The 27982-nt window shown below is 43.0% G+C and overlaps 2 protein-coding genes across 3 annotated transcripts in view; one reads left to right on the top strand and one right to left on the bottom strand.

Annotated features, from left to right (window-relative positions):
* Nucleotides 1-25438, top strand: LOC130372385 (ras-related protein Rab-27B-like). Of its 2 annotated transcripts, none has more exons than XM_056578370.1 (6): nucleotides 1-314; nucleotides 19081-19252; nucleotides 20112-20200; nucleotides 20765-20868; nucleotides 21484-21607; nucleotides 21951-25438. In XM_056578370.1, the coding sequence occupies exons 2-6, from the start codon at nucleotides 19100-19102 to the stop codon at nucleotides 22135-22137; spliced, it is 657 nt and encodes a 218-aa protein (XP_056434345.1). In that variant the 5' UTR covers nucleotides 1-314; nucleotides 19081-19099; the 3' UTR covers nucleotides 22138-25438. The 2 variants fall into 2 exon arrangements, with proteins under 2 accessions (XP_056434345.1, XP_056434346.1); XM_056578371.1 differs by lacking the exon at nucleotides 1-314 and adding an exon at nucleotides 11120-11264.
* LOC130372790 (uncharacterized) overlaps nucleotides 25021-27982 on the bottom strand; it is a 33823-nt gene continuing 30861 nt past the window's right edge. Inside the window, exon 23 of the mRNA XM_056578949.1 lies at nucleotides 25021-27859. Coding sequence (XP_056434924.1) covers nucleotides 27754-27859 — 106 coding nt within the window. The 3' untranslated portion in view covers nucleotides 25021-27753. The remainder of the gene's footprint in view (nucleotides 27860-27982) is intronic.

Genomic DNA, 27982 nt, shown 5'->3' with positions numbered 1-27982 from the left:
GCATCCGTTCACGGCTGACTGACTGGAGAAACACACAAGTGTCAAACCTCCACCCTAAAGGAAGCGATAGCCACCAGCTCCACCTGCTTCTCCGAGGTCTACGCCGCCGTTCCCTGACATACAACCTCCTCCGCCTTCCTGGACATTTAGTCAGCTTTTGAAGGGTTTGTTGGGCGAGGTTGGATCATCCTGGGTTTCACCGAGCGGCCAAGACGGTGAAGATGCACTGGGTTCTCGGTTCGGGAGGAGACGAACGGGAGAGCCTGGACCACACCGCTGCTGACCGCATCTGAGCTCGCTTTATCACCGTTGACGTGAGTACAAAACCCGCTCTTATGCCGTCTTATCAGGACGTGGTGTGTGTGTGTGTGTGTGTGTGTGTGTGTGTGTGTGTGTGTGTGTGTGTGTGTGTGTGTGTGTGTGTGTGTGTGTGTGTGTGTGTGTGTGTGTGTGTGTGTGTGTGTGTGTGTGTGTGTGTGTGTGTGTGTGTGTGTGTGTAACGCGGGGGTATGAGTCATAGGTCCGTGGACTGCGTGTTTCCAGACGAGAGACGAGGCAGGAGAGACGGGAGAACTGTCTGCAGAGAAACTCGTTTGCATGAGAGGCGTTCCAGTTTGCAGCCGAAACGCATTTTCATGCAAACGACTTTTGGTCGTGATGTGTGTACGTTTGTAACTGCATGATTTTGTATGGACACACAATTCGTGCAGTTTCAAATGAGAAATGCCGCAACTTTCCAACCTAGAAAACTTAGAACTCCGTTTACGTCACAAGATCAGATTGTTATTTTCTATCGATGCGAGCTCAGCGTCCACATCAAACCAAAGACCGGGAGCTGTGCTGCAACACTCATGTTGTGGACGTCTCGTCTGCCCCTGACGGCAGGTGAGGGGTGTCCCGTTGGCAGGTGAGGGGTGTCCTGACGGCAGGGGAGGGGTTTCACGTGGTCCTGGGGGTATACAGGGTGAGGGGTGTCACGGGGCCCTGAGAGTCTTCAGGGTGAGGGTGTCCCGGGGTCCTGGGGGTCTGCATTGGGAGGGTTAACGGGGATACCCCCTGGCGGGCGGGCTTATGTATGCCCTCGGTGTTAAAAAAGCGTCAAATGAACAAGTCGTATTTACAGGGAATCGGTTCTAGCGCCAATACAATGTAGTATTATTAGGTAGCACAAAGTAAATTGAACACTATTGTTTGCCAATCTTCACATTGTCCCGATTTATAACGACAATAGACCGGTCTATATACTACTATTATAGTATAATATATACTATACTGCTGCTCATTATGTATACAGTGCATAGAAGTTTGTTGGTTAATATGATCTATTATTCATAGTTCTTGTATTGACGTGTGTGTAGATTGCCTATACATCATCCCCCTGGCCCAGTAGTTGGGTCCCCTTTTACAGCTTGGTGTGATTAAGAGGGTAACTGACAGATCGTTGGAGAGACAGTAAGGAAATGAGAGCGAGAGACACTAGAGAAGAGAGAGGGAGATAATTAGAAGTACAATTGAACAGCATGAGGTGCAAAACGTCTGTTTGAGAAATATAGACTAGTAGGTAGGCATTAGAACTTGTACTCAAGAGACGTATGAGGGCATAAAGAGGGGGATAGAGAGAGAAGAGAAACAGATTTAGAGGAGAGTGGGAGAGGTATAGAAGTGAGCGATAGTCAAGCGAGAGGTAGAAAAAGAGAGTAAGATAGGAGAGAGGTGGAGAAAATAGAGCAGATGTGATTAAAGAGAGCGCTAGCTAGAGAAGAGGATTAGGAGGAAGTGGACAGATCTACAGAAGAGGACATAGAGCTACAGAAGAGGACATAGAGCTACAGAAGAGGACATAGAGCTATATAAGAGAACATAGAGCTAAAGAAGAGGTAAGAGTTGAAGGAGAGATAAAGAGGTGGGGAAGAGGTTAGAGAGCGAGAGGAGAGTTAAACCATATCCGTGTCAATTTATTCAGACAGGTCAGTGCTTTTTGATCTCTTAATGAAATCAGCTTTCTATCTCAGACTGTTCTACACTGCTCATTATACTGATGCCCTGCTGCTACTAAATATAGCTCCAGCTAGAGCTAGAGAAGAAGAGCGCTACCTAGAGCTGGATAACTAGAGCTCCAACAAGATCTATCTAGAGCTAGATACCTAGAGCTCCAACAAGATCTGCCTAGAGCAGAATAACTAGAACTATAGCTATAGCTAGATAACTAGAGACCCAACAAGATCTACCTAGAGCAGGCTAATTAGAGCTCCGACAAGATCAACCTAGAGCTAGATAACTAGAGCTCAAACAAGATATACCTAGAGCTAGATAACTAGAGCTCAAACAAGATATACCTAGAGCTAGATAACTAGAGCTCCAACAATATATATAGAGCTATATAACTAGAGCTCAAACTAGATCTACCTAGAACTAGATAACTAGAGCTCCAACAAGATATACCAAGAGCTATATAACTAGAGCTCAAACTAGATCTACCTAGAGCTAGATTACTAGAGCTCCAACAAGATATACCTAGAGCTAGATTACTAGAGCTCCAACAAGATATACCTATAGAGCTATATAACTAGAGCTCCAACAAGAGCTATATAACTAGAGCTCCAACAAAAGCTATATAACAAGAGCTATTTAACTAGAAATATTAGACTTTTGAGTGAATGAAAACTTTATTGAACAACAATTAACAGAAGTGTTCAAAAGGATTAAAAAACACAATAAAGCCCAAAGGCTTGTTTCTATTGTGGTCCTTTAGATGGGACTAGAGCTGGACATATATATCTAAAGCTCCATCTATCTAGAAATTAAACTTGAACTATGTGTATGGCTCTGGCTAAATCCATATAACTGTAGCTCAAGCTTGAGTTATAATTTGTATAGCTAGAGCTCTAAGTAGAGCTTTATACCCAGAGCTCAACCTGGATCTCCCACTCTAGCTATTTAACTAGATCTATATAACTAATAATCTATCTAGAGCTATATAACGACGACTCTAACTAGAGTGAAGAACGTCAGCTCTAACTAGACTGATTAAGGACAGCTCCAACTAGAGTGATAAACGACAGCACTAGAGTGAAAAACTCAAACTAGAGTGATAAAAGACAGCTCTAACTAGAGTGATAAACTCGAGAGAGTGATAAATGACAGCTCTCACTAGAGTAATGAACTAACTAGAGGGATAAACGAAAGCTCTAACTAGAGTGATCAACTCTAACTAGAGTGATAAACGACAGCTCTAACTAGAGTGATAATCGTCCGCTCTAACTAGAGTGATAACCTAACTAGAGTGATAAACGAAAGCTCTAACTAGAGTGATAACCTAGCTAGAGTGATAAACAAAAGCTCTAACTAGAGTGATAAACGCTAACGTGATAAACTACAGCTCTAACTAGAGTGATAAACGACAGCTCTAACTAGAGTGATAATCGAACTAGAGTGATAAACGACGGCACTAACTAGAGTGATAAACGACAGCGCTAACTAGAGTGATAAACGACAGCTCCAACAGGAGTGATCAACTCTAACTAGAGTGATAAACGACAGCTCTAACTAGCGTGATAAAAGTCAGTTCTAACTAGAGTGATAAACTAACTAGAGGAACAAACAACAGCTCTAACTAGAGTGATAAACTCTAACGTGATAAACAACAGCTCTAACTAGAGTGATAAACTCTAACGTGATAAATGACAGCTCTAACTAGAGTGATAAACGACAGCACTAACTAGAGTGATAAACAACAGCTCCAACTAGAGTGATCAACTCTAACTCGAGTGATAAACGACAGCTCTAGCTAGAGTGATACTCATCAAGTAGCGTGATGTTTTTTATTTCTTTCTTTCCTTTTTATTTTATCAGGCTTTGACGTCTCAGTACTTGGGCATGATTTGCTTGAAGACTGTTAAGGCCTTCAAAGCGTGAATGTCCTTTTACATTCAACATTACCTTTCTGATTTATCTTGTCTCTGCCAACAATCAAGAAATTAGAATACTTCAAAGGGGAATCGCAATCATGACATTCGTTCATTTTGTATATCATTGTCTTGTTGCAGAAGGGACATTGGTTGCTCGTTTTCATAACAAGCTGCTTACAAGTTTACATTCACTTTTACGTCTTCCCTCAAGTCCAGCTCGCTTTGATTTAAAATCAAAAGATATCAAAGCAGATATATATTTAATGAAATAAATATCATGGACGGGAGCTATGAAGCAAGAATAACGTTGAAATGTATTATTTATCCATCGTGTGCATGTGTGTGCGGGTGTGTGTGCATGTGCGTGTGGCTAAATGTGGGTGCGTGTGCTTCTGTTTGTGTGTGTATGCATGTGGGTATGTGCGTGCGTGTGTGCGTTGGTGTGCGTATTGCTTGATTGGGTTCTCGGTTTTATTATGAATTTTTATTGCTATACATTTTAGAACAATCTATGTATTATATATTAACGATACCATTAATAAGTGTCACACTTTAAAACATTTGGATAGGATTACTGGATTCTGAAATCCCAAATTAATGCTAGTTGTTGTACTGGGCAGCTCCCAGTGTCCACCAGACTTTGGTTGGACTGGGCGGCTCCCAGTGACCACGCGTAGAAGGCTGTGGTTTTACTACGCTGCTCCCCGTAGAAGCTGTCAAAAACTGTGGTGAGGGGGTGACACGGTCACGGGTAAGCTGTTTTATTCCAATTATGAGAGAGAGAGAGAGAGAGAGAGAGAGAGAGAGAGAGAGAGAGAGAGAGAGAGAGAGAGAGAGAGAGAGAGAGAGAGAGAGAGAGAGAGAGAGAGAGAGAGAGAGAGAGAGAGAGAGAGAGAGAGAGAGAGAGAGAGAGAGAGAGAGAGAGAGAGAGAGAGAGAGAGAGAGAGAGAGAGAGAGAGAGAGAGAGAGAGAGAGAGAGAGAGAGGGATGGCGAGAGGAAGGGGGAGGGGGAGGCAGAAGAGAGGACCCTAGTTGCCTAGTGATGGAGATAGAAAAGTAAAAGATGAGAAAATGAAAAGACGCAATGAATTCGCGTTAAATTGTAACCGAGGAAGAATTGTACCGTCACAATGCTTCTCTCTCTACTTCTGACCTGCTAATTTCTGCATCGCCAAAGCATACAAGAAACAACTTAATATAAAAGTTTCAGTAAATAGAAAACAATGCCACAATGATAATGATAACACAAATTAATTGTGAATGAAGAGCACAATGGATAATATACCAAGTGATAATTATTATTAGATTTATTGATTGAATATGTTTTCATTTTATTTCTCTTGAAGTGAAGAATAAAATGCAATTCTAAATGTTTATATTCGGTCTCTCACTGATGGAACATTATGAAATGGTCCCATCACCGATACAGCAGTGAGACAGGATGGGGTGGCTTCAATAGAGCAGTGAGACAGGGTGTGGTGACCTCACCAATAAAGCAGTGAGACAGACTGTTGTGACATCAATAGAGCAGCGACACAGGGTGTGGTGACATCACCAATAAAGCAGTGAGACAGGAGACTGAGTTTTCCTCTTCTGTCATTTTCAATAGTCATCAACTAAATCTAGTACACGCACACGCAGACGCGCTCGCGCGCGTGCGCACACACACAGAGAAGAGGCACCTCGTTCATCCTAGAACAAGCAGCTTACGTAACAGTCCTGTAAGGCTGCTGTTTTTTTGGACAGAGAGAGAGAGAACCATTTAGACTCACTTTAAGTTCTGGTGAGCTCAAACTGTTGGAACCTAGGTGAACTCAAACAGTTAAACCTTGGTGAACTCTATCAGTTATCCCGGGTGAACTCAATCAGTTATCCCTGGTGAACTCAACCAGTTATCCCTGGTGAACTCAATCAGTTATCCCTGGTGAACTCAACCAGTTGAAACCAGCAGATCAATGGTTTCCTGATGTATGTCTCTGTGTCCCTATACATGCTGCTATGTTGCTATGGGATACCCTGTATGGAGGGGTTAAGAACCTGGTTCTGGTTTACACCTCGTCATCACAACGTGAAGGAAAGAACAACTTGTCGTATATCCACCATGACTAGCCAGAAGTAGGGGGGGATCAGTGTGTTGTTGTGTGTTGACCTAAGCACAGGGGTTCCTGGTACCCAGCATGCAGTCTGTTTCCAGCTTCATGCATTTTTTAACTCTATGGATGTCCCCCCCTCCTCTTCCTCATCCTCCTCATTCCTGTACCATCTCTGCTCCTGCTAATTCCCATTTCTTTCACTTCCTCAAATCCTCCTTCCTTTGTCCTTCTCTCTCTCTTTCTTTTTCTCAACGCACAATTCAAAGTGCATGCTGACATGAGAAACATACGTCCTATTTCTTCTCCTTCCTTTCCTCCTAATCTCTACTCCTGCTCCCCTCTCCTCCCTTCCACTCTCTCTCTGCGCTGTTATTTGTCCTTAATTATACTCTCTTCCTCTATCTCTCTCTGTCCCTCTCACTCTCTTTCCACGTATTTCTTTTCTGGCTGTTCCTCTCTCAAGTCATATCCTCATTCCAACCTTGCAGATTTCTGTGTCATTCTCTCTCTCTCTCTCTCTCTCTCTCTCTCTCTCTCTCTCTCTCTCTCTCTCTCTCTCTCTCTCTCTCTCTCTCTCTCTCTCTCTCTCTCTCTCTCTCTCTCTCTCTCTCTCTCTCTCTCTCTCTCTCTCTCTCTCTCTCTCTCTCTCTCTCTCTCACCAACACCCATCTCAGGAACTTGCATGTGACCGTGAAAAAAATACAACAATTCATGTACATGATGTGGTGTGCATAGCTATCCTACTGTAGTGTTGTTTTGTTCTGTGTTTTAGGGAATGTCATAATGTCATGTTGGGCCCTATTTTAACGGTCTGAAACGCAAGTGCAAAAAGCGCAAGTAGCTTTGTGGGCGGTTCTATGGCGATGTAGCTATTTTACCGGCTCAAAAAATGACTCTTGCGCCCGGCGCAAATCTAAAAAGGGTTGGTCTGAAGTAGCCTAATTACCCGTAGGTGTGTTTTGGGCGTAACGTGCAATAAATAATCAGAGTGCCATCGCCCATCCCCTTTAAGAGCCATGAGCGCATTTGAATCTGACAAGTTGATATTTTGACAGCGCGTCTGCAGTCTCCGATGAGACAGATGCACATGAATTTCAATCTTCAAATGGCTCAGTTTATGGCCAAATAATATGGCCTAATTTACACATGGAATAAGGTTTATTTCCACAACTTCAGAAATACTGAGTCCTCAAATAAATTTCGGCAAAGAAAACTTAACACACATATGATATGCGGTAACTGTGGTTCTATTTAATGATATACGCAATACATTATAAACAGTTTCTTATCAGTATTGTATGCATTATCCTAATATGCATGTGTCCCCCCGTTATTATGCATTGCCATGGACTTTATTATGCGTTACGTGTTTAGTTGCGTGTGTTTAAACAGATGGACGCACACACAATTCTTTGACTCATACACACGCGCGCCCGCATTCATTCATTCTTTTTAACACTCACTCGCGGTAACAATGTTTTCTCCCGATCAAATAATAATCAATCCTAAAAGTTATGGGCATGTACACGATGTCTGTGTCAAGAAAATATGTGTTTGCTGTACGGTGTTTGCCGATGCATTGATTTAAAAGTACAACTTATTACCGCTGCATCAGCTGTTCTTTCCCAAATAATTTACCAAGAATGTGTGGCTAGGTAGATGAGAGAAGCAAAGTGTATGCGCGAGGTGCACAGCATTATGCATGCGCCCTTAAAATAGCATCTGAACACCGAGGTATTTCCTGGTTTGTGGAGCAAGTGGTTTCTGAAACTGCAAAATAGCACAAGGGAAGGTTTGCGCCAGAACATGCCTCCTCCTTTCGCCGAACCGCCCCTTGGGGCGCAAGATCATTCCCTAATTTACCGACGCGTGGCGCTGGAGGGAAAAGAACGCTCTGCGCCAGTTGCAAACTAGCAACGACACATGCGCCGGTGAGAAAGTCAATTGCGCTGGATGCAAGATAGGGCCCGTTGTGTGTATGATGTGTTGTATATAAAGGACAGTAGAAGGTTAGTGTGTGTATGTGTCATTGTGTGTATTATATGTTTACCATTGCATTGTTGTGTATAAGGGAGTGGAGAAGGTCATTTTGTTGGTGTATGTCTGTCATTGTGTGTATTGTGTGTCGTGTTGATCCAGTTTGATGCTAGTGGTTGATAGTGATATGTCTCTGCTAACTCAGAGGAATGTTCCAGGTGTTTTCCTGCCCTTCCTCAGCTGATTGTGGGGAGAATAGAGCTTTGTGTGGACTCCACGCTGAGCAACAGTCTTGCACACATTAAACACACTAAATACATTATGTACGTTAGCTTCTGAATTTAGACAATGTGGTCTGTTTTCACTGGGAACTAATTGTCTCTCCCTCCCTTTCTGTCCGTCTGTCTGAATGTCTGTCTGTCTTTACTATATATGTATGTATTTATTTATATATATATATACTACATTCTACTGTTTAGTTGAACCACTAAAGGGCTCTGCTATTTGCAGGTATATGAGGGTCGATCGATAGGTAGCTGATCAATAATAAGTATTTCTCACCCAAGAGTTGTTTGTCCGGGAGCTTATAGATTTATGTGGTTTCATTGTGGGAAGTGTCCACATTAAGCTGCCTCCTGGGAAATAGTTAAGACGGAACGGGGGGTCCTCTGAAGTGTTGTGTTGTGTCCCTTGTGTCTTTCCCTGCAGTGCCCTGCTTCGCTAACATCCATGCGCAGCACCAAAGGCTTTCCTCACAGCACAGTACCAGCTCACCTTTGATCCACCCAGCCCCAGTCGCTTGTGTAACCAGCTTCCACGTTCTCGACTGCAAATAGTACCTGCACAGAGTGCCCCTTCAATGTCAGGTTGTCATAGCGATGCCTCATGTCCTCACTGTCCTGATGTTGAACCAGAACAGTCAAGACCAGGAGACTTAAGTTCAGATGGTACCAAACGGTGGAAATCAGCCACAAGTTAGAAGTAGTGGTCTAGTAGTCCAGCGTGTACAGGACCTTCCCAACCATTCTGAGTAATTACCGTTATTCTGGGCAAAGCGTTGACCATCACAGATTTATAGTTGGAAGTCAGCAATCTCCCGCGACCCCATGTCCATTATAGTTGGGGTCCTGACCCACAGCTGTGTGTGTGTGTGTGTGTGTGTGTGTGTGTGTGTGTGTGTGTGTGTGTGTGTGTGTGTGTGTGTGTGTGTGTGTGTGTGTGTGTGTGTGTGTGTGTGTGTGTGTGTGTGTGTGTGTGTGTGTGTGTGTGAATGAATGATGTTCCTGTGTTATATATATATAACACAGGAACATAAATTAACTGGACTTGACATTTCTCCAGGCTTTCGCACACACACACACACACACACACACACACACACACACACACACACACACACACACACACACACACACACACACACACACACACATCCCTCTTGCCTCCACATGGGTTTCAGCCTGAGGTATGACATTTTACGAGCTTCCAGCTATGTGTGTGTGTGTCGTTATTGTGTAGCATGTGACGTGTAAATAAAGAAGTCACAGGGTATTTACTAATATTTTATTCACTGACAGAATGGTCAAGGTAGCTGGATTGCGATGAGGAGGGATGAGGTGTTGTACAAACTATCCACAAAGGGGGGCGCTAGAGCAAACATAACCCGGTCATAGCTCGTTATACTTAATATAATGGTTATAAAATACATCCTGTTTGATCATTTCATTCAAACCTTTTCAAAATGGATTAAAAAGGTAAAAGCATTCAGGTACCGATGTTTAAAATAAATCCTCAGTATTTAAAAATATGTACAAAAAATGCTGTAAGTTGATTAGAGCAAAAGGGGAGAATACTCCTATTTCTTCAAATAAATATTGCCAATATGTGTTGATTTTCCAGTTGGTCAACATGTTGCCCTCGGTTTTATAACACGTCTGATCTAGTGTTTGCTGCTGAAGGAAGTGTTAGCATGGGAGCGCGTAGAGCAGAGGTCTGAGTGATGGAAAGTGAAACATTTGATGAAAGATAAGATGCCACAAGAATCCACTTCCCCCTCCTAGCTATTTACCTAGTGGCAAACTTCCTGTTTTTCTAACACACGCACGCACGCACACACACACACACACACACACACACACACACACACACACACACACACACACACACACACACACACACACACACACACACACACACACACACACACACACACACACACACACACACACACTCCCCCCCCCCCCCCCCCCCCCTCTGGTTTGACCTGAGGCCAAACTCTCATGACTAGTGATAAGGCCCGACGTGGGTGAGTTGCCTACAGTAGCCCACCCTGTCCCTACAAACACACTGAACATCAGAGCAGGGGGAGGGAAAAGCAGAAAAGGACCAGAAAGATCCAGAATCCATTTGATATAGTTTGTTCCTACAGCTAGTTGATGCTAAGGTGCAATAGGAAATGATCTTTGCTCTGTGTACTCGAAAAACCAGCTAACCAGTTATTTTGAAGGAAGATTCATCGGGTCATTTGCAAACCAGTCAGGCAGCAAACACTGCCAACATGCTAGCTTTCTCCCTCCACTGTAACGATGCTAACCCATAACCTAGCTTGCCTGTGGGGCTACTAATTCCATGACAACTAGCTCACTGGTTAACTTGTAGTGCGGTCGGTAACTGCTCAGCAAATTCAGAGCCAAACTAACCCGCTTCTCAGTTAGCCTGCCTTTAATGGAGTGAGCTTAAAATCCATCAGCTGTCTTGCTACCTAGTCAGTAGCACAGTTAGTTCGCATCTGCTAGCTGTCTTGCTACCATGCATGTAGCTAGGTAGTTAGCCAACTTTTGCTTATAAAGAAAAGCCATGTAATGCTAGTCTGCTAGCAGAACCAACAAGCCAGCAGGCTGATCAGTTAGCTCTATAGCCCTTGGCGTAAGCCATGTGTGAACATGCTAAGCTTCATCCTAGCCAGTGAGTCAGTTGGGTGTCCAGAGAGGGGCGTGGCCTCTGGTGTGCTGGAGTCAACACCCCAATGCACTTCATTCAGTTACACACACACACACACACACACACACACACACACACACACACACACACACACACACACACACACACACACACACACACACACACACACACACACACACACACACACACACACACACACACACACACAAAGAGCGATAGGCTGACAGTCAGCTGGTCTCTCTCTCTCTCTTTCTCTGTGTGTGTCTCTCTGAGTCTCTGTCTCCATCTCTGAGGAAAGTACGGCACACGAAGGAGCTCTGTGGAGGTAAGCAGGGCTTCCATCTTTTGGAGATATCTCTGTAGTGTAGTACTATAGTGTAGTATTCAGGTGTTGTTAGGTTATCAGTTGGTCTGTTCTGGTGATAGTTTGGTAGTTATGTATTTAATCTTAAGGTTTAAGGAATGTGATAAGCTGTTGGCTAATCTCTCTCTCTCTCTCTCTCTCTCTCTCTCTCTCTCTCTCTCTCTCTCTCTCTCTCTCTCTCTCTCTCTCTCTCTCTCTCTCTCTCTCTCTCTCTCTCTCTCTCTCTCTCTCTCTCTCTCTCTCTCTCTCTCTCTCGTTGAAATCAACAAAAGCGCGGCCATACAAATAATGTGAATAAAACAGCTTACCGCTGACTATGTTGGAGTAAGACCAACTAATGTGTTCCGTCTGGGTTTCACACACACACACACACACACACACACACACACACACACACACACACACACACACACACACACACACACACACACACACACACACACACACACAATAGTCTTACACTGGACCCTGGAGTTTGTTGACTGGGCTGGGTTAGTCTGGAGCCTGAACTGACACTGGTTTGGACCAAGCTCTGCAGTAGATTGAAACAGAAGTGGATCAGATGGACTGGGACTGGACTGGTCATGTGGTCGGCTGGGGATAGAGGACAGTCGCGTGATTCATTTAAATAAGTTGTAATACTTTCATTTTATTACAGTTGTGTTTCAGTATTTATACTGCAGTGTAAGGTCGTGTAAATATATATCTAAGGATCGTTGTGCCTGCAGGACTGTTAACCTAGCAAATACAGATGTGGTACTTAGGCCTTGGCAGGAGCAACAGGGAAAACAGAGACAGGTCATTAAGGAGCAGGTAAGGTTAGACTGTACAGAGACAGGTCCTTAAGGAGCAGGTAGGGGTTAGACAGTACAGAGACAGGTCATTAAGGAGCAGGTAGGGGTTAGACAGTACAGAGACAGGTCATTAAGGAGCAGGTAAGGTTAGACAGTACAGAGACAGGTCCTTAAGGAGCAGGTAGGGGTTAGACAGTAGAGACAGGTCATTAAGGAGCAGGTAGGGGATAGACAGTACAGAGACAGGTCATTAAGGAGCAGGAAGGGGTTAGACAGTACAGAGACAGGTCATTAAGGAGCAGGTAGGGGTTAGACAGTACAGAGACAGGTCATTAAGGAGCAGGTAGGGGTTAGACAGTACAGAGACAGGTCATTAAGGAGCAGGTAGGGGTTGGACTGTACAGGTCTGTAAGGAGCAGGTAGGAGTAGGGAGAGAGTGGCGATCAAGAAGCCTGCTGGCGTTCAGACTGAGCGATGTGTGAGCAGGCCAACCAATCATATTGTTATTATGAATAACGTATCATAATACTATTATTAGTAATAACAAATGATGCAGAAGAGAAATGAAGTGAGACCAAGTGCCACAGTTCCACCTTCATCATGGGAACCTTTTAAGAACCACTTATCAACACAGCACAGACCCATACCTTTAGAGCTTATTTTGAAGATGACATTTTTGCCCTTTTTCAGTGTCTATTTTTCTATTTCTCCCACTTTACCTATCTGTTTGTCTCTGTTCCTCTCCCATCTTTCCCTCGGTTTTCCCATGGCTCCCTGTGTCTCTCTGTCTCTGTCTCTGTCTCTGTCTCTGTCTCTGTCTCTGTCTCTGTCTCTGTCTCTGTCTCTGTCTCTCTCTCTCTCTCTCCTAATTTCTGCCTTTCTCTATCAGTTTAACAACGAGGCATGTGACATACTAAAGACCGACTGTGTGTTTACTGAGGACACAGATACTGTGTGTGTGGGTTAAGGTCACATGTACATCTCCTAGTGATCAGACATCATGACAAGCAACACATTCATGTGCTAAAGTGTCAAATCACATGGTGTCCACTCTTCCCTCTACTAGTCTGGTCTAGCTGACGGTGATGACAGTGATTTGAATAATAACTTTGTTAATACACCTGTCACCACTTATAAAGAAATTATTCGCAAAAAGTACAGATGTATCAACACCACCTCTGTATCAACCGGCGTAGCTACGCCCTCGGTCCCTACACCACCGGCGTAGCTACGCCCTCGGTCCCTACACCACCGGCGTAGCTACGCCCTTGGACCCTACACCACCGGCGTAGCTACACCCTCAGACCCTACATAAGGGTTAACGACTCGCTGAGGTTCATATATCATGTTCTTTTCATCGACACATCATCTCGCATTATAAAGATCACCAGTTGTCACGGAGCTAATGGTTTTAGCTGGGTCACCAGCGCAGAAGCACGTGTTCAGGATGTTTATGATCGGGTTTTAAATCCGGGGTGCTGTGGTTGTACGCTCTGTAATCGACTGGTGAGGTCTGAATCGTGTGATGCAGGCAGCCCGCCTCCTCTTGTCTTCTTTGTCCTCCTCTGCTCGGGATGGATTCATCATTGATTAACTTACGGGTCAATTAACTAATCTGACACACTAGATCACACACATGTACACACACACGCGCGCACACACACACACCCGCACGTCTTTATATGGACTGAAGGAAGGGTCAGGGGTCAGGCTCCAGGAGTCATGTGAGCGTTGTGTGGTCTCACACCGTTCACATGTTGGTTGTTCCAGCTCCAGGGCTCGACCCTGATTCAGACCATTGATGTTCGGATCGCGCCCTAATGTCCCTAATGTCCTTACCTTCTACCTGGAGCGCGTCTGTCAGCAGAGGGTTTGTGTTGTTTATAAAGGGGAAGGGACAGGCAGGGACACAGACATGAGAGTGGTGTTGTTCACCAACCTGGCATGGGGCCTTTGTGCCAGATCTGCTGGTGATTGGTTTCTCTACGCTGAATCTGTTTATGACCGTATGATGAAATCCCGAGTTTTCTTGCCCTTACCTTACTTACCCTTGCCTCCTGTATCCTTACCTCCTGTATCCTTGCTCCTCCTACTGTAGCCCCTCCCCCTAGCACCTTGTTGTAATCCCTCCCCCTGCTCCCTCCTCTGGCTCTCTTTCCCGTCTGACCTTTGAGTGGTGGTGTCTGCTGTTTCTACAGATGTCAGCCACCTCCCTCCCTGTTGGCACCCACTGCTGGTACCCCAGTAGCACGCAGAGACAGAGCACGCAGAACCAGAATACACAGAGATAGAGCAGGCAGAACCAGAATACACAGAGATAGACAACGCAGAACAAGAACATACAGAGATGGAGCAGGCAGAACAAGATTACACAAAGATAGAGTACGAAGAACCTCAATATGCAGAGATGGAGCCTGCAGAAACACAATACATAGATATAAGACATGCAGAACCACAACACACAGAGATACAGCATGCAGAACCACAAAACATAGAGATACAGCAGGCAGAACCACAATACACAGAGATGGAGCAGGCAGAACCACAGTACAGAGATAATAGCACACAGAAGAACAAAACACAGAGATAGAGCACAAAGAACCATAATACATAGATATAGGACATAGATAGCTTGATTATATTAAACTAGAATACAAATGTAGAAAACGGAGAGCAAGAATACACAAAACTAGAATACATATAGCTAGAAGAATAGCTAGAATACCCAGAACTTCAGTTGAAAACAATCACTTTACAGTGCACATCAATAGAGTGCTGCTTTGTGATGACGGAGACGCTGGATGCAGGGTACCTCGGGGCCTGACCTCATTATTGTCATGTTAATGGTCAGTCTTGTCTATCCTAGCGCTAAACAAATTATGTCTGGGCCTTTTGGACAAGGTCCGGCTGATCACAGATCAATAGCCATCCCTGGCAGGGTAATTGATTGCAGAAGCTGAATAAGTGGGTTGGTAATGTCAACGTGGGTCTTGACAACGTCCCTCGGACTGCCGGTCAGATCGGCTTCAGATCACTTAGCACGGGCCTCCAGGGCCTGAAGCTGCGGAACACAACATAAAGAGCACTGGGACCTCTCCTGATTACAATCAATAGTAACAAAATCTGTGGAAATAACACGAGTACACAAGCTGGGAGTGTAGAGATCAGTACGAGCCAGCGAATCGAGTAGCTTCATGTGAAAATGTGAGCCTAATAAATGTTCAAAAGTCTACAGTATCGGTCTGATTAGTTGCAGCCCTCAGACCGTGCATGGATGAGTGTGTGTTGCCTCCTTGATACTTAGCTGGGTCCATTGTGTGTAACGTGTGGGTTTGTGGCTGTGGAACATCCGAATGACGTCCAGTGTCTCCGCTCCTCATCACGGGACACATGCTGTGGTATGATGGTTCTTCTGTCTCCTCTCTCTTCTCCTCTCTCTTCTTGTCTCCTTTCTCCTCTTCATTTTTTCTATCATCTCCCCTATCCCCTTGCGTCCTCTCCTCTCATCCTTTTCTCTCCTCTCTCCTGCTCTCACCTCTTGTCTCCTCTCCTCTCTTCTCCTCTCCTCCTCTTGTCTCCTCCCCGCTCCTCCTTTCTCCTCTTGTCTCCTCTCCTCTCGTCTCCTCTCATCCTCCTCTCCCCTCTCTTTTCTTATCATCTCCTCTCCTCCTCTCTCCTCTTGTCCCCTCTCCTCCTCTCTCCTCATATGTAAACATGTTCTACTCTATTTTACTCTACTATGTACTTGTGTTCCCTATTCTAATATGTTCTACTCTACCATTATTTATACTAACTGTATACTATACACTTAATTCTACTCTACTTTATTCTTTACTCTGCACTCTGTCCTACTCTCCTTTGTTCTTTGCACTTTGTTGTACTCTCCTTCCCCTCATGCTGTTGCCGTGGTAGCCAGGTAGCGGTGGAGAGTTGTGTTCATGAAGCCAGAACGCTCTGTGGATAAGAAGGCCTGGAAATACACATCTGTCTCATTAGTGCTTCATGTTAGGCCATACGATTGTACTGTGAAACAATATCTATGAAACAAAAGTATGGCTAGGCAAAACAGATAGAAAATAGTGCATGAAAAATGTATGTAAAAGAAAACTGTTTATAAAGATGGACAGAATACTACCTTGGATCCCTGTACAACATGGTGTGGTGACTGTCAGTGTATCACCTGTCAAAAGTAGCATGTTGGATACAAACCGTTAACCACAGTCTCCCAGTATGCTATGTAGGGTCCTCATTCATCACCCCTGACTCTTCTTTGTACAACTATGTAGACATTTGTGAAGAGTGTCGAAAGACAGAAACAGCAGCAGTCTTGGATTTTGAGTGAGTCATGTATTTCTTTAGTTGAATAATTAGGTTAGTGTTTGTTTATTCAAAATATTTCGGCAACCCTTTTAACCTCACACCTCGATCATGCTAACCTGTTAATGGCATCAACGGCTATAAATAATGGTTCAAATAATTATTTTCATATTAGGTAACTTTGCATATGTCCTTGGCTTCAGCTTCAGCTTCTTGGCAATCTTTTCCTTCTTTTATTGGTTAGCTTGTCTTTATCTCATAGGCTAGCTTTACTTTAGTTTCTTGGCTAGCTTTTCTTCAACTTATTCAATAACTTGTCTTTAGTTTCTTGCCTAGCTGATCTTTAGCTTATTAAATAGCTTGTCTTTAGCTTCTAGGACAGCTTGTCTTTAGTTTATTGAAAGCTTGTCTTTAGTTTATTGAAAGCTTGTCTTTAGCTTCTTGTCCAGTTGGCTTCTTGGCTAGTTTGGGGGCTGTGTGCTGTGTGTGTCTTGGCTCGCCTTGCCCTCCAGTCCTCCTGTGTTTCCCGGGAATGAGAGTCTCATGACTTCAGCGTCTAAATATATAGCTACAGGCTACTCACACACACGCACATGCTCACGCACACGCACACGCACATCGCATCACACACACGCGTGCCAGGAACTACAGCTTTCACACAATACTGCATTATTACATTTAATTGGTGAAGAGTGTTTATTCAAGAATGGTAGTCATTGCTGTGAAAATATCTTTACAAAAACTGTTTAATTTTGTCATCTTATATCAGGATATTAATAGTATAGTATCAATATATCAGCCAACTGTACTCTCCATACAAATCCACTTACTTTAGAGTGACATGGAAAATACATTTGAAATATACACTTTGTTTCTACAGCACAGACTGCCTTTTATATTTAACCTCATCACTCACTTGAAATCATGCATTCACAAACACAGATGAAATATTAATGTGCACTTTATGTGTCTCTGTCTTTCTCAGATACGTATCATCGTCCTCTCTGTCTGTCTGTTGGTCTGTCTCTCTGTCTGTCGGTCTGTCTGACTGTCTGTCTGTCTGTTTCCAGAATAAACATCCATACATTCAATGCAAAGAGCACACAATGTCGCATAAACATCATCAGACTATAACCAGTAAACAGAATATATTACCATTTTCAGTAAAAGTTGAATAGATATTCACATGGGAGTAACATGTCACACTTCTATGTGGAAAGTGGTGTCTTTGGCCAGTGTTAGGGCAAGTGGGGGATCCTATTGATTTGTCCATTCTAAGTACTAAGTACTTTGAAAGTCCTAACCTGTAACCACTGCACTAGCAATGAGGAGGATTTGTCCTGATTCAGAAATGTGTTAAATACATCATAATAGTAAATATTGAGATACTCTTAATTAACAAAGTAATCATCTTTAAGAAATGTGTCATAATGTTAAATAATGCTCTTTAATAAAGAGCAGAGAGTATAGCTTGTATGTGATGAACCTCTTAGGCTAATTATCTATGTACTATCGTACACACTGTCCCCCATATTAGGGTGGACACTGGGATATACTTATTAGGTATGATATATATTTATTTTGTAGTTTTTAATACAATGCCAAAGGATTATCCCTTCTGTAAAACATTACTTCTAGTAATAGTAGTATTTGTACCTTGGTAAATGAGAACAACTGCATTCTCTACATTCAGTATACCAGGCATAGTTGGCCCCAATATGTTTGGGATGTTATGTCACTTTGTTTCAAGTAAATGGCTTCAAGATTACCTTTTATTTGATTGGCTTTAAGAGATGAGGGAATCATAACATTACATAGCCAATCACTGCTGCTTCTTACTGTGTCCGTAAGGTACCAACAGAAGAACAATATCTTTATTCCCCAAATCAAATCAGTCTGGGAATTGGCAGACAGGCGTAATGAAATCCCCCTGTGCCCTTTTGAAAGCACAATAAGGTTAATATCAAGGTGGCTCCATAACTCTGCTGTTTTGTGGACAGAAACATGGTGCATGCTCATAATTTCACAGAGGGGAAGTCTAATATATTAAAGGAGTATTCCTTTAAGATGTGATGTGAGAAGATAAATAAGAGATAAGTTAAGGTATCTCAATTAATGGAAAAGAAAAATCTGTAAATTACTTGCAATCTCATGTCATTTCAGTCTACTATGTCCTCCTGTTCCTTCAAGCCCATTTTAATGAGTCCACACCACTTATTAAATCCATGTTGATTATTGGATTTTGGATCACTGTTTAAAAACTCACCCAAACTTTCACTGTACTCACCAACTCACGATGGTATTTTGCTCAATCCTCAATAATTTAATAGTTCAAGCTACAAATGCAATCATTGTGACAGTTACACAACATTGCACTTAACTGTTGCCAGTTGATTCCCCCTCACATGTCTTTTGTGTCTTAAAGATTCACGCTGTGTGTGTGTGTGTGTGTGTGTGTGTGTGTGTGTGTGTGTGTGTGTGTGTGTGTGTGTGTGTGTGTGTGTGTGTGTGTGTGTGTGTGTGTGTGTGTGTGTGTGTGTGTGAAGGTTCACCCTGGTCCCCACATAATCACTTTCTTCTGTGTGTATGTGTGTTGTTGTGAATTTTCCTCCGGTCCATACTACTTCCATTGTACTAAATGTGTGTGTGTGTGTGCTGTTTTGCAGGTTCATCGCACTCCTAATTATGACGGATGGGGATTATGACTACCTTATAAAGCTCCTTGCTCTGGGGGACTCCGGTGTGGGGAAGACCACCTTCCTCTATAGGTACACCGACAACAAGTTCAACCCCAAGTTCATCACCACAGTCGGCATCGACTTCAGGGAAAAGAGAGTGGTGAGTTACCACATCCCTTCCCAACACAAAAGTGCAGCTAGCTAAAATATGTTTTTCCCTAACCGCATGAAAGTGTTGCCCTGGTGTAGCGTTGTCCTGGTGATGCGTTGCTCTGGCGATGCGTTACCGAGGCAATGTGTTTCCCTGGCGATATGTTGCGTAGCCGTGGTGATGCATTGTCTCAGTGCCCTATTGTTTGCCAGCTCCTGTAATAAAATGTCCTTTGTTATAATGGACATCCCCGGAATGACGCATGTGTGAGTGCGTGTGTGAGATATGATAAAAATGAAAAAAAAAAAACGGGGGAAGACTAAAATAAATGGCGAAACAAAAATAAAAAGGAAATTGAAATGAAGAGATAAGTGGACAATTCAAATAGAGAGAGAGAGAGAGAGACTGAGATAAAGCAGATACTTGAACAAGACAGAACAGACAGAGAGAGGAAGTTATCGTGTTGATAAGAAAAAGAGCGACATAGAGATGGGGATAGAGAAGGAGAAGAGAAGAAGAGACAGCTGCTGAGGTGAGGTGAGAAAGAAAAAAGAGTGACGAAGGGGATGAAGGGATCCGACTTGCCAGACCTTGTGAAACATGTCTCGGGGTATGGTTTCAATCATGTGATCTAAAGTCCAAAAAGCATGAAATCTGAAGTCCCTCCCATCATCTTGCTACTTCTTGACCAAACATTCTAGAGTTACCAAGCAACCAGTTGTTTTTATTCTACCTGGAATGGTGGAAAAGCACCAAGATGGCTGCCTGGGGTGAATGCCTCCTATTCTACAAAGTTCCTCACTTCAGGTCTATGTTTGATCGAGGGGGGGTCAGGTGGTCTCTGATCGGTCTAGTGCTGTCTCCTCAGGTGTACACGGCCTCCAACCCCAATGGGACCACCGCGGGGAAGACCTTCAAGGTCCACCTGCAGCTCTGGGACACAGCCGGCCAGGAGAGGTAAGACCCCCACCGCCCGTCATCATGACGCCAGCTCCCCCCCTCCAAACCAAGAGGAGTCCGCCAGTGGCCACTGAGGTCGATTGTCCAATCACAAGGCCGAGCTCGGCCGCACTAAAATTTAACCAGAGTTAACCTGTCCCCTCGTCCTGGACCTGGACCGGTCAGGGGGGACTAGGTTTGGGTTTGGGTGGATTCTCCATGATCAACAGGCTCACCTGTTGATCACCAGGCCCACGATGTATGCAACAGCGTGAGTTTAACATTTAGAGGGAGCAATCTCAGGCGATCATCTCAGAACCTGTTGGGATCAGGTTGTCCTTTAACTAGAAAGTAAACAAATGAAACATAATAATGATCAACACAATAAGATGTAGAGAAACAATAAAAAAAAAGGCCAACATCTTGAAAGACGTGACGACACACGCATACACACACCGACAGGCCATGTATTCGCTACAAGTATGTACTTAGTGAGATGTGATTGTTGAATTATTAATCCTGGTTCCAGTTTAGCGGAAGACTACAGGTGTGTATGTGTGTGTGTGTGTTTGTGTGTGTCAGGTTCCGCAGTCTGACCACAGCGTTCTTCAGGGATGCTATGGGCTTCCTGCTGATGTTCGACCTCACCAGCCAGCAGAGCTTCCTCAACGTCCGCAACTGGATGAGTACGCTCCTCCTCCTCCTCCTCCTCCTCCTCCTCCTCCTCCTCCTCCTCCTCCTCCTTCCCCTCCTCCTCCTCCTCCTCTTACAGCTTCACTTCGGCTCCCACTCTGCTACCTTTTATTTAATTTCATTTATTTATTCAAAGGACAGTGCACATAAATCCAAATTTCTGTAATGTGCCATTGTTAGCCAGCAGGCATATTAGTTGTATAAGACTACAACTGTAGTCTTATGATGCTTCTTGACCTCCTTACAGTACTACATTTCTCCTCCTCCTTCTGTCCCTCATACTTCTTGTTCTTCTGCTACTCATTTCAATCTTTTTAGTACCATTACGTTGCTGACCCTTTTATCCAAAATGACTTACAGTGTGTTCAGATACATGTCTTAACGAACAGGTAGGCGTTTGAATGCTTGGTAAGCGACAGGCTTACTCTATTGTTCTGAATGCTAGGTCAGCCATAGGCTAACACGAATGCTCGGTCGGCTACAGTCTAACTCTTCTGTTCAGTATTCTGGGCCGGCCACAGGCTACTGTTTTAAATAATGGGTCAGCTACATGCTAATGCTACTGTCCTGAATGCTACGTGAGATAACGCTACTGTTCTGAATGCTAGGTCAGCTGCAGGCTAATGCGTACTGTGAGAACCCAGACATCGTGTTGGTGGGGAACAAGGCTGACCTGGCCGACCAGAGGGAGGTCCAGGAGAAACAGGCCAAGGAGCTAGCTGATAAATACGGGTAAGTAGGTCTCACGCTAACATGCTATCCCTGCAAACAAACCCCCCATGCTGCACCATGGTGTTAGCATCCAGTGCTACTGATGTGTACCCTGGTCACAAACGAGGACCTGCAGTCTACTTATAGCTATACAGTAGGCCTATACTGTAGGCCTACTTAGTTTGACTGTAATAATCTTGTGTTTCTTCCTCTGACACCATACTTGGATTGCATGTCAAATTGCCGTGTTTTATCCTCTGCAGGACACCTTACCTGGTGTGACTGTAATTGTCTTGTGTAATTTGTCCTCTGCAGGACACTGTACTTGTTTGACTGTGATATGGCTGTGTTTTGTCCTCTTTAGGATCCCGTACTTTGAGACGAGTGCAGCGACGGGGGTGGAGGTGGACAAGGCGGTGATCACGCTGCTGGACCTGGTCATGAAGAGGATGGAACAGTGCGTGGACAAACCCCCAGCAGAACCAGCCAATGGCAACGGAGCAACCAAGCTTAGCCCCGCCCAGCCCAATGAGAAGAAATGTGCATGTTAGATGACATTCAGGAAACCAACCGTCTACCATCCCCTCATCCAATCACATCCTATGTTTCCCAAATTCTGGTTAGACCATTCCTTAGTCTTCTGGTTTACCATCATGGGTTTTTCGGTGGTCTGTCTACAGACCAGCTCTTATTTTGTGTTTTCTTCCCCTCTTTATCACGCTCTCCCTCTGCGTTGTAATGTCACTCTGACACCACTTTGTCTCCCCATAGTGGCAACACTGGGCTGTCACAGGTCAGCCCACTGAGTGGGGCCAGGACGAGTATAGTGGAGGACTGTTCCTTGGTAGCTAGCTTAAGGTCCTAGCTAGACGCTACAGCCTATGATCCATGTGTCAAGCATCTAGCCCTGAAGTGGTTTCCCCTTTTATTTTCTATCTACAGCCTTTAAAAAGTCCTGATAGATATAATTAATAATATCAGCATTGCAATCATACTGAGATGTCTCTCGCGCTATGCTCCACATGTGAATCATTTGCTTTAGGGAATTGTTTTATGGCCATTTTGTCTGAAGATCTGTCTGGTCACCTGAGCTATTGACATATAATGTATTGGTTTTTTTTGAGTTACCATAGTAACATTAGGGTGATACAACACCAGTTGGGTTGGTACCACTACCGTTACAACATGTTTATTTTCCTTGTGTTTGGATATAGGTACACTAGAATTATACCATTGAATCACCATTGTGTGTCTTGTATTGCCTTCTCCAAAGTTAAACATGTTTTGATGGCATAGACACAGCCCAGTAGAAACAAAACAGCCGATTCAGATTGCATCCACTATGGCTTCAGCACAGTAGTGATACTGCAGTTAGCTTGTAGGTCCATTGCAGGCAACGCATCAATACTGGACCATTGAGACAACCAGTATTGCTAGTAGTTGTGCTTTTCATGTCTAATGTCTAAAGGTATTATCCATAAAAAGGCCATATTATGAATTAGACAAAGGTAAAAGTATTGTTCGGAACTAGTGTTTTGCCTTGGCTGAACTGGTTCAAGCAGAGTATTGTTTTCTACACCTGATACACCTGATGTGTTTCCTTGACATAATCAGCTTTTTAATACATATTGTTTCTAATTTAATCACACCAAGCCTCATCATACATTATCAATTTAAATATTTCATTTCTTATTCTGTCACTTCAAATAAAATAGCGGCTAACTTCGCCCTTGCGGTAGCGAGCTAACACTGCGTAAATGGGAACCTGCTTTACACACCAAGTGAAGTATCGAGCAACCCACATGTAACCATCATATATTACATTTATATTAACAAGGAGATTAATTAAATAGCGTACCATTTAAAAAGAAAATATTCATTTTGTCTAAAATATATGTTATATTATCATTATTTGATTTGTATTTTTCTCAAGCTATATTCATCCATGATTAATTATTACTATTGTTACTGTTCTAACACTGTTAGAAGTGCTGTTTGAAGGTGTTTAGTACAACCTCAGCATCCTCTGATTGAACACCACCTAATGCCACATAAGATGGTCTGTATCATAGCTGCTGATCACCACTAGAGCAGCCATGCGTCGCTACAGAGGCTGGGCGTCACGCCCACGTGGAGGAGCAGCCGTCTGTGCTCTGTGCGTTTGCTGCTCTGGCCTGCTTTGTCCCTCCAATGGATCTAATCTAATCTAAACTCATCTAACTGTGGTTCTTGTTGCACTAGAGTGCTCCATGCACACGGCTTGACCGTGTCAGACCACATTCAAATCAAGGAAGTACTACAGAATTACAGACCAAGAATCGGGTGATGCCTGGACGATAGACGTGCTGAGGCAAATGTTGATTTCTCATCCGATTTAGAAGGAAATTTACAACAATTATGTTCCATGATCAAATTATTGCATAGACAGACTATAGATAGGCTATGGAAAGATAATCTGTCTAATATCCTAGTGTGGTTCGATTATGCTTGTAGAAAAGCACCGGTAATCTCAAACGCTCTTAATCTCATAATACCCACGTCCAAACTATTATGTTTATGTTGTCATGACAACTGCATTTTTTCAACTTTATGAATGGACCCCTGGGACCGCCCACACTTCCTGCCTTCACTCGAGACAATCTCCGGGACCAATCTGTAATCTGATCTGTAATCTTACACTTCTTTTGGAAACCTTTTCTTAATTAATCTATTTCATCCCAATATTGTCTTTTTATATATTATTTTGTCTTTTTTGTCCTAAATCACAGAAATAACATTTTCTCCAAGTACACTGTAGTTGTGGTTTACAGTTATATTAAACGGCACTGTTCATCTTAAAGCATTTCCTTTTATTTGAAACCCAAGTGTCAAGTGTGGTATATAAATACATGAGAAGTTTACATTGTTTAGAAGAGTCTTGCTGTGCCTGTATTAATGCATTCTTAACTAAAAATGCTCTTCTCTTTGTTGACATCCTTTCGAAAGGTCATAAGATGGTACATACTTCATATCTTTATTAACAGAACCTTAAAAAGCAGTGCCAAAAGGAAGTGGATTGTGGTGTTTAAACTTTATACAGATAAGATGACAACATATATTCTGTCCAAATTCTTTCTCCACTACGCGTGAACCCATTATGTGCTGAACTATCAAACAAGACTTTGATTTGTCCAATGCCTGCGGTTTGTGTGTGTGTGTGTGTGTGTGTGTGTGTGTGTGTGTGTGTGTGTGTGTGTGTGTGTGTGTGTGTGTGTGTGTGTGTGTGTGTGTGTGTGTGTGTGTGTGTGTGTGTGTGTGTGTGTGTGTTGTTTCTACTGTGTGCACCGATGCCTGTGTGTTTGTTAGGCTTGTTGCCATGTCAGCATGTTGGACACATTGAGAATGAAGAATTGTGGGTGTTGATGTTTTTAATGAATTGTCTGGTGGGGATGTAGTCCATGGTGTTCCCAATCCGTTGTTCAAATGGTGGCCCCTGTTGGCCTTTCTGGAGTAAGTCAACAATCTTAGTAATTTTTTTTTAATTAAGATTTAAATCGTAATACTCAAACCCATTTTTAAACTTAAGATGTTGAGGCGGCCGCAGCAGTTGTTTCATGGTCACTGAACGTGAATTCAACTTTTTAATTGAGTTTAGTTTAACCTTTGACCCTGGACTCTAATCACCATTTTGTAATCTATAGATTTCTGCCAAAGAGGCAGGTTTGAAACGGTTGAACAATGACCTTGAAAGTGACATTATATTCTAATTTAAGGGAACAAATCTAGACGTCGTCCCCCATGTAATATGGTTCAGAAAGTATGCATTATTGAGTGAAATTTCAAAATAAAAGTACACCTGGAAGTTTCCTTTTCATCTGGTACTGTTTTCTGTGTCAGCTACAATTATTTAACAATTTTGAATTCTGGATTTTTTTTGGGGATATCTTTTTTGAATGAAAAAAAAAAAGACTATTTATTACAAATTGATTTAATATGACAATTTGCTGTCTTTAAGGAATCGCAAATGTCCTTGTAAATCGAACTCAAAGCCCTTACACCTCTAATGCTATGCTCTACTAGAAGAGCTATAGGGTACATAGTGTAATTAAATTGGGATAATTCCATCGATAGTCATTGTACAAATGAATGCTATTATGTACAATACTAATATACATAATATAACAGCGATCCAGACAATGGAGTATACATTCATAGCTTTATTTAATAAAGGAAGATATACCTGAAATAAAATACAATGGCCAAAAAATGTGATAGCCCTCTAGAGAAATGCCTTTAGCCTCAGATATGAATTCTGTGGAACATGACACACATAGAAGATTAATGACAGATTTGTAAACCACAGGGACAGCTAGCTTGGTAGGTTACAAACCAATGTAAACAGAGCGTATAGCAGCAGGCTATACAAATACGATGCATGTTTTGAGCAAAAGACATAGAGTTAAGAACCTCTCATCGACTATTACCAACAGACTTAAAAAAAAAAGAAGCATAACAGTTTTCTTTAACTACTACAATGTGTTAAAAATAAAAACTCAAATATTCTATCACCAAAGCTCCTCAAATAGTACATAGAACGGGTGTCTATAAATCATTATCTGATTTGTAGGTATTCCACATTAGTCACACCCACTAGAAAGAAGACTTCCACAATTTCACATTAAAACCATTCTTACCATACATGCTGTGTACCTTGTATATAAAGTAAGGAGGTTAAACTCCTGAGATAGACAGAATAATTCATGCAAGGCAACACAAATCACACATTTACTCTCAAGCAAGAAACCAAGCCCACAACTTTTTCCACACAATATGACAATATGGCATAAAATGAGTACAGTATGAATTAATATTGATTTACAATACTAATTAATATTAAGCTTACAGAGGACAGCCATGACTGGTTGTCTATCACTGATAGAAAAGCGTCCAGATATTTTCATGATGACTTATTCATGACTGGATGTCCAAAACAACATTTTAATACAAAGTCTAATGGGGAAGCATATTTAGTTCTGATGTTTCTTAAAAAATCTTCTTAACGAGCTCGACACCTGCTACATACATGAATGGATTCAGGCTACCCACCGCTTACAGTAAAGAATGATCAATCTCCTCTCAATGATTACGTCCCCCATAGAAAAAACAAAACAAAAAAAATTGAAAATATTCTTCAATTTATAAAAATAACACAAAATTAATTCAATATAAATAAAGTAATCGGGGCAACGGGGGAAATCAAAAAAAGTTCAAATGAACATTCATTAGTCCCTGTCCCATAATACAGGACCCCGAGTGCCAGGGCTGGACAGCACGGGGCCCAACAAGGGGCCCAGCCGGGGGCCAGACACAGGATCCACACGGGGCCCAACACGGGGACCAGCTTGGGGCCCAACACGGGGCCCACTCGTAGCAAAAACAAATCGACGATGGTGACGATAGTTAAAAGCAGGCAGGGAAATCTGCGAGACTTTAAATCAGTGTGTTATCGATTTGTATATCGTGCTGCAGACAAGAAAATCGATCACAGTCGCGGATTAGTTCGTTGTGATCACTCGGTAGGAACTATGGTGTATCAAACATATAAACATGGCCGCAGCAGGCATGAGAAGAGTAAGCCTCCATGCCAGTGCAGCTGGGGCCCCTTGATTTCATTGAGCTCTTTGTTTTGTCTTTTTACGGGCTGTTTGCCATGCCCGGGCCCCGGGGCACTGGCCCCTACTGCCCCCCCGGCCATGTTGTCCCCAGGACCGCTGACCTTCTCAGAATCTCAAGACATGGAATACATGGAAATACTGCATGTAATGCGTGTACATTACAACAGAGGACGACTAAAGATCGCTTCAAGGAGGGGACGAAGAGAAGCACAAGAAGGAATCCGGACAGAGCAGTAGTTGAGGTTTCGTGAAGGAGCTTCCGTAAAAGTTTAGAAGAATAAAAAAAAATACCACAGGGGGGTGAGGCAGTATCTATCTGTGTTTATTTTTTACTTACAATTTAAACTAACTAATTAATAAATGTTTTCAACCTCTTTAAAAATTGTTTTTTTATTTTGTCTTTTGTTTGGATGGTTTCTTATGAGAATGCTAGCTGGTTTCTGTGTTTTAAAGCCCAGTATGAATCTAGCCCATGAGACAGAGTGCTCCAGCACGAAGGGCGCAGGTAGGAGACTAGACCACGGCTAGCTGCTCTTTCTCCAAAGGCTCGTCTTCGTCCATGCTCAGGTCCAAGCGCAGGCTGTCCAGAGTCTGCCTTATCATCATAGATTCCTTACGTCTGGGGAAGAAATTAGACAAGCAGTCCATCCATCAATCCCTACATCAATCAACATCTGCATGCGTCAGTGAAGTTGTTTGTGTAGTTGTTAATAATACTAAACTTTATTTAACTTTAGCACCT

The sequence above is a fragment of the Gadus chalcogrammus genome, chromosome 19 (genome assembly GCF_026213295.1).
Source record: "Gadus chalcogrammus isolate NIFS_2021 chromosome 19, NIFS_Gcha_1.0, whole genome shotgun sequence".
Lineage (NCBI taxonomy): Eukaryota > Metazoa > Chordata > Actinopteri > Gadiformes > Gadidae > Gadus > Gadus chalcogrammus.
This window is presented reverse-complemented; position numbering and strand designations above follow the sequence as displayed.

What these genes read in the sequence shown, in the direction of transcription:
- LOC130372385 (XM_056578370.1), top strand. Translation starts at nt 19,100, where the DNA reads ATGACGGATGGGGATTATGACTACCTTATAAAGCTCCTTGCTCTGGGG. An exon ending in CAACGTCCGCAACTGGATGA is followed by an intron (nt 20,869 to 21,483) that starts GTACGCTCCTCC and finishes TCTGAATGCTAG; the next exon opens with GTCAGCTGCAGGCTAATGCG. An exon ending in GAGCTAGCTGATAAATACGG is followed by an intron (nt 21,608 to 21,950) that starts GTAAGTAGGTCT and finishes TGTCCTCTTTAG; the next exon opens with GATCCCGTACTTTGAGACGA.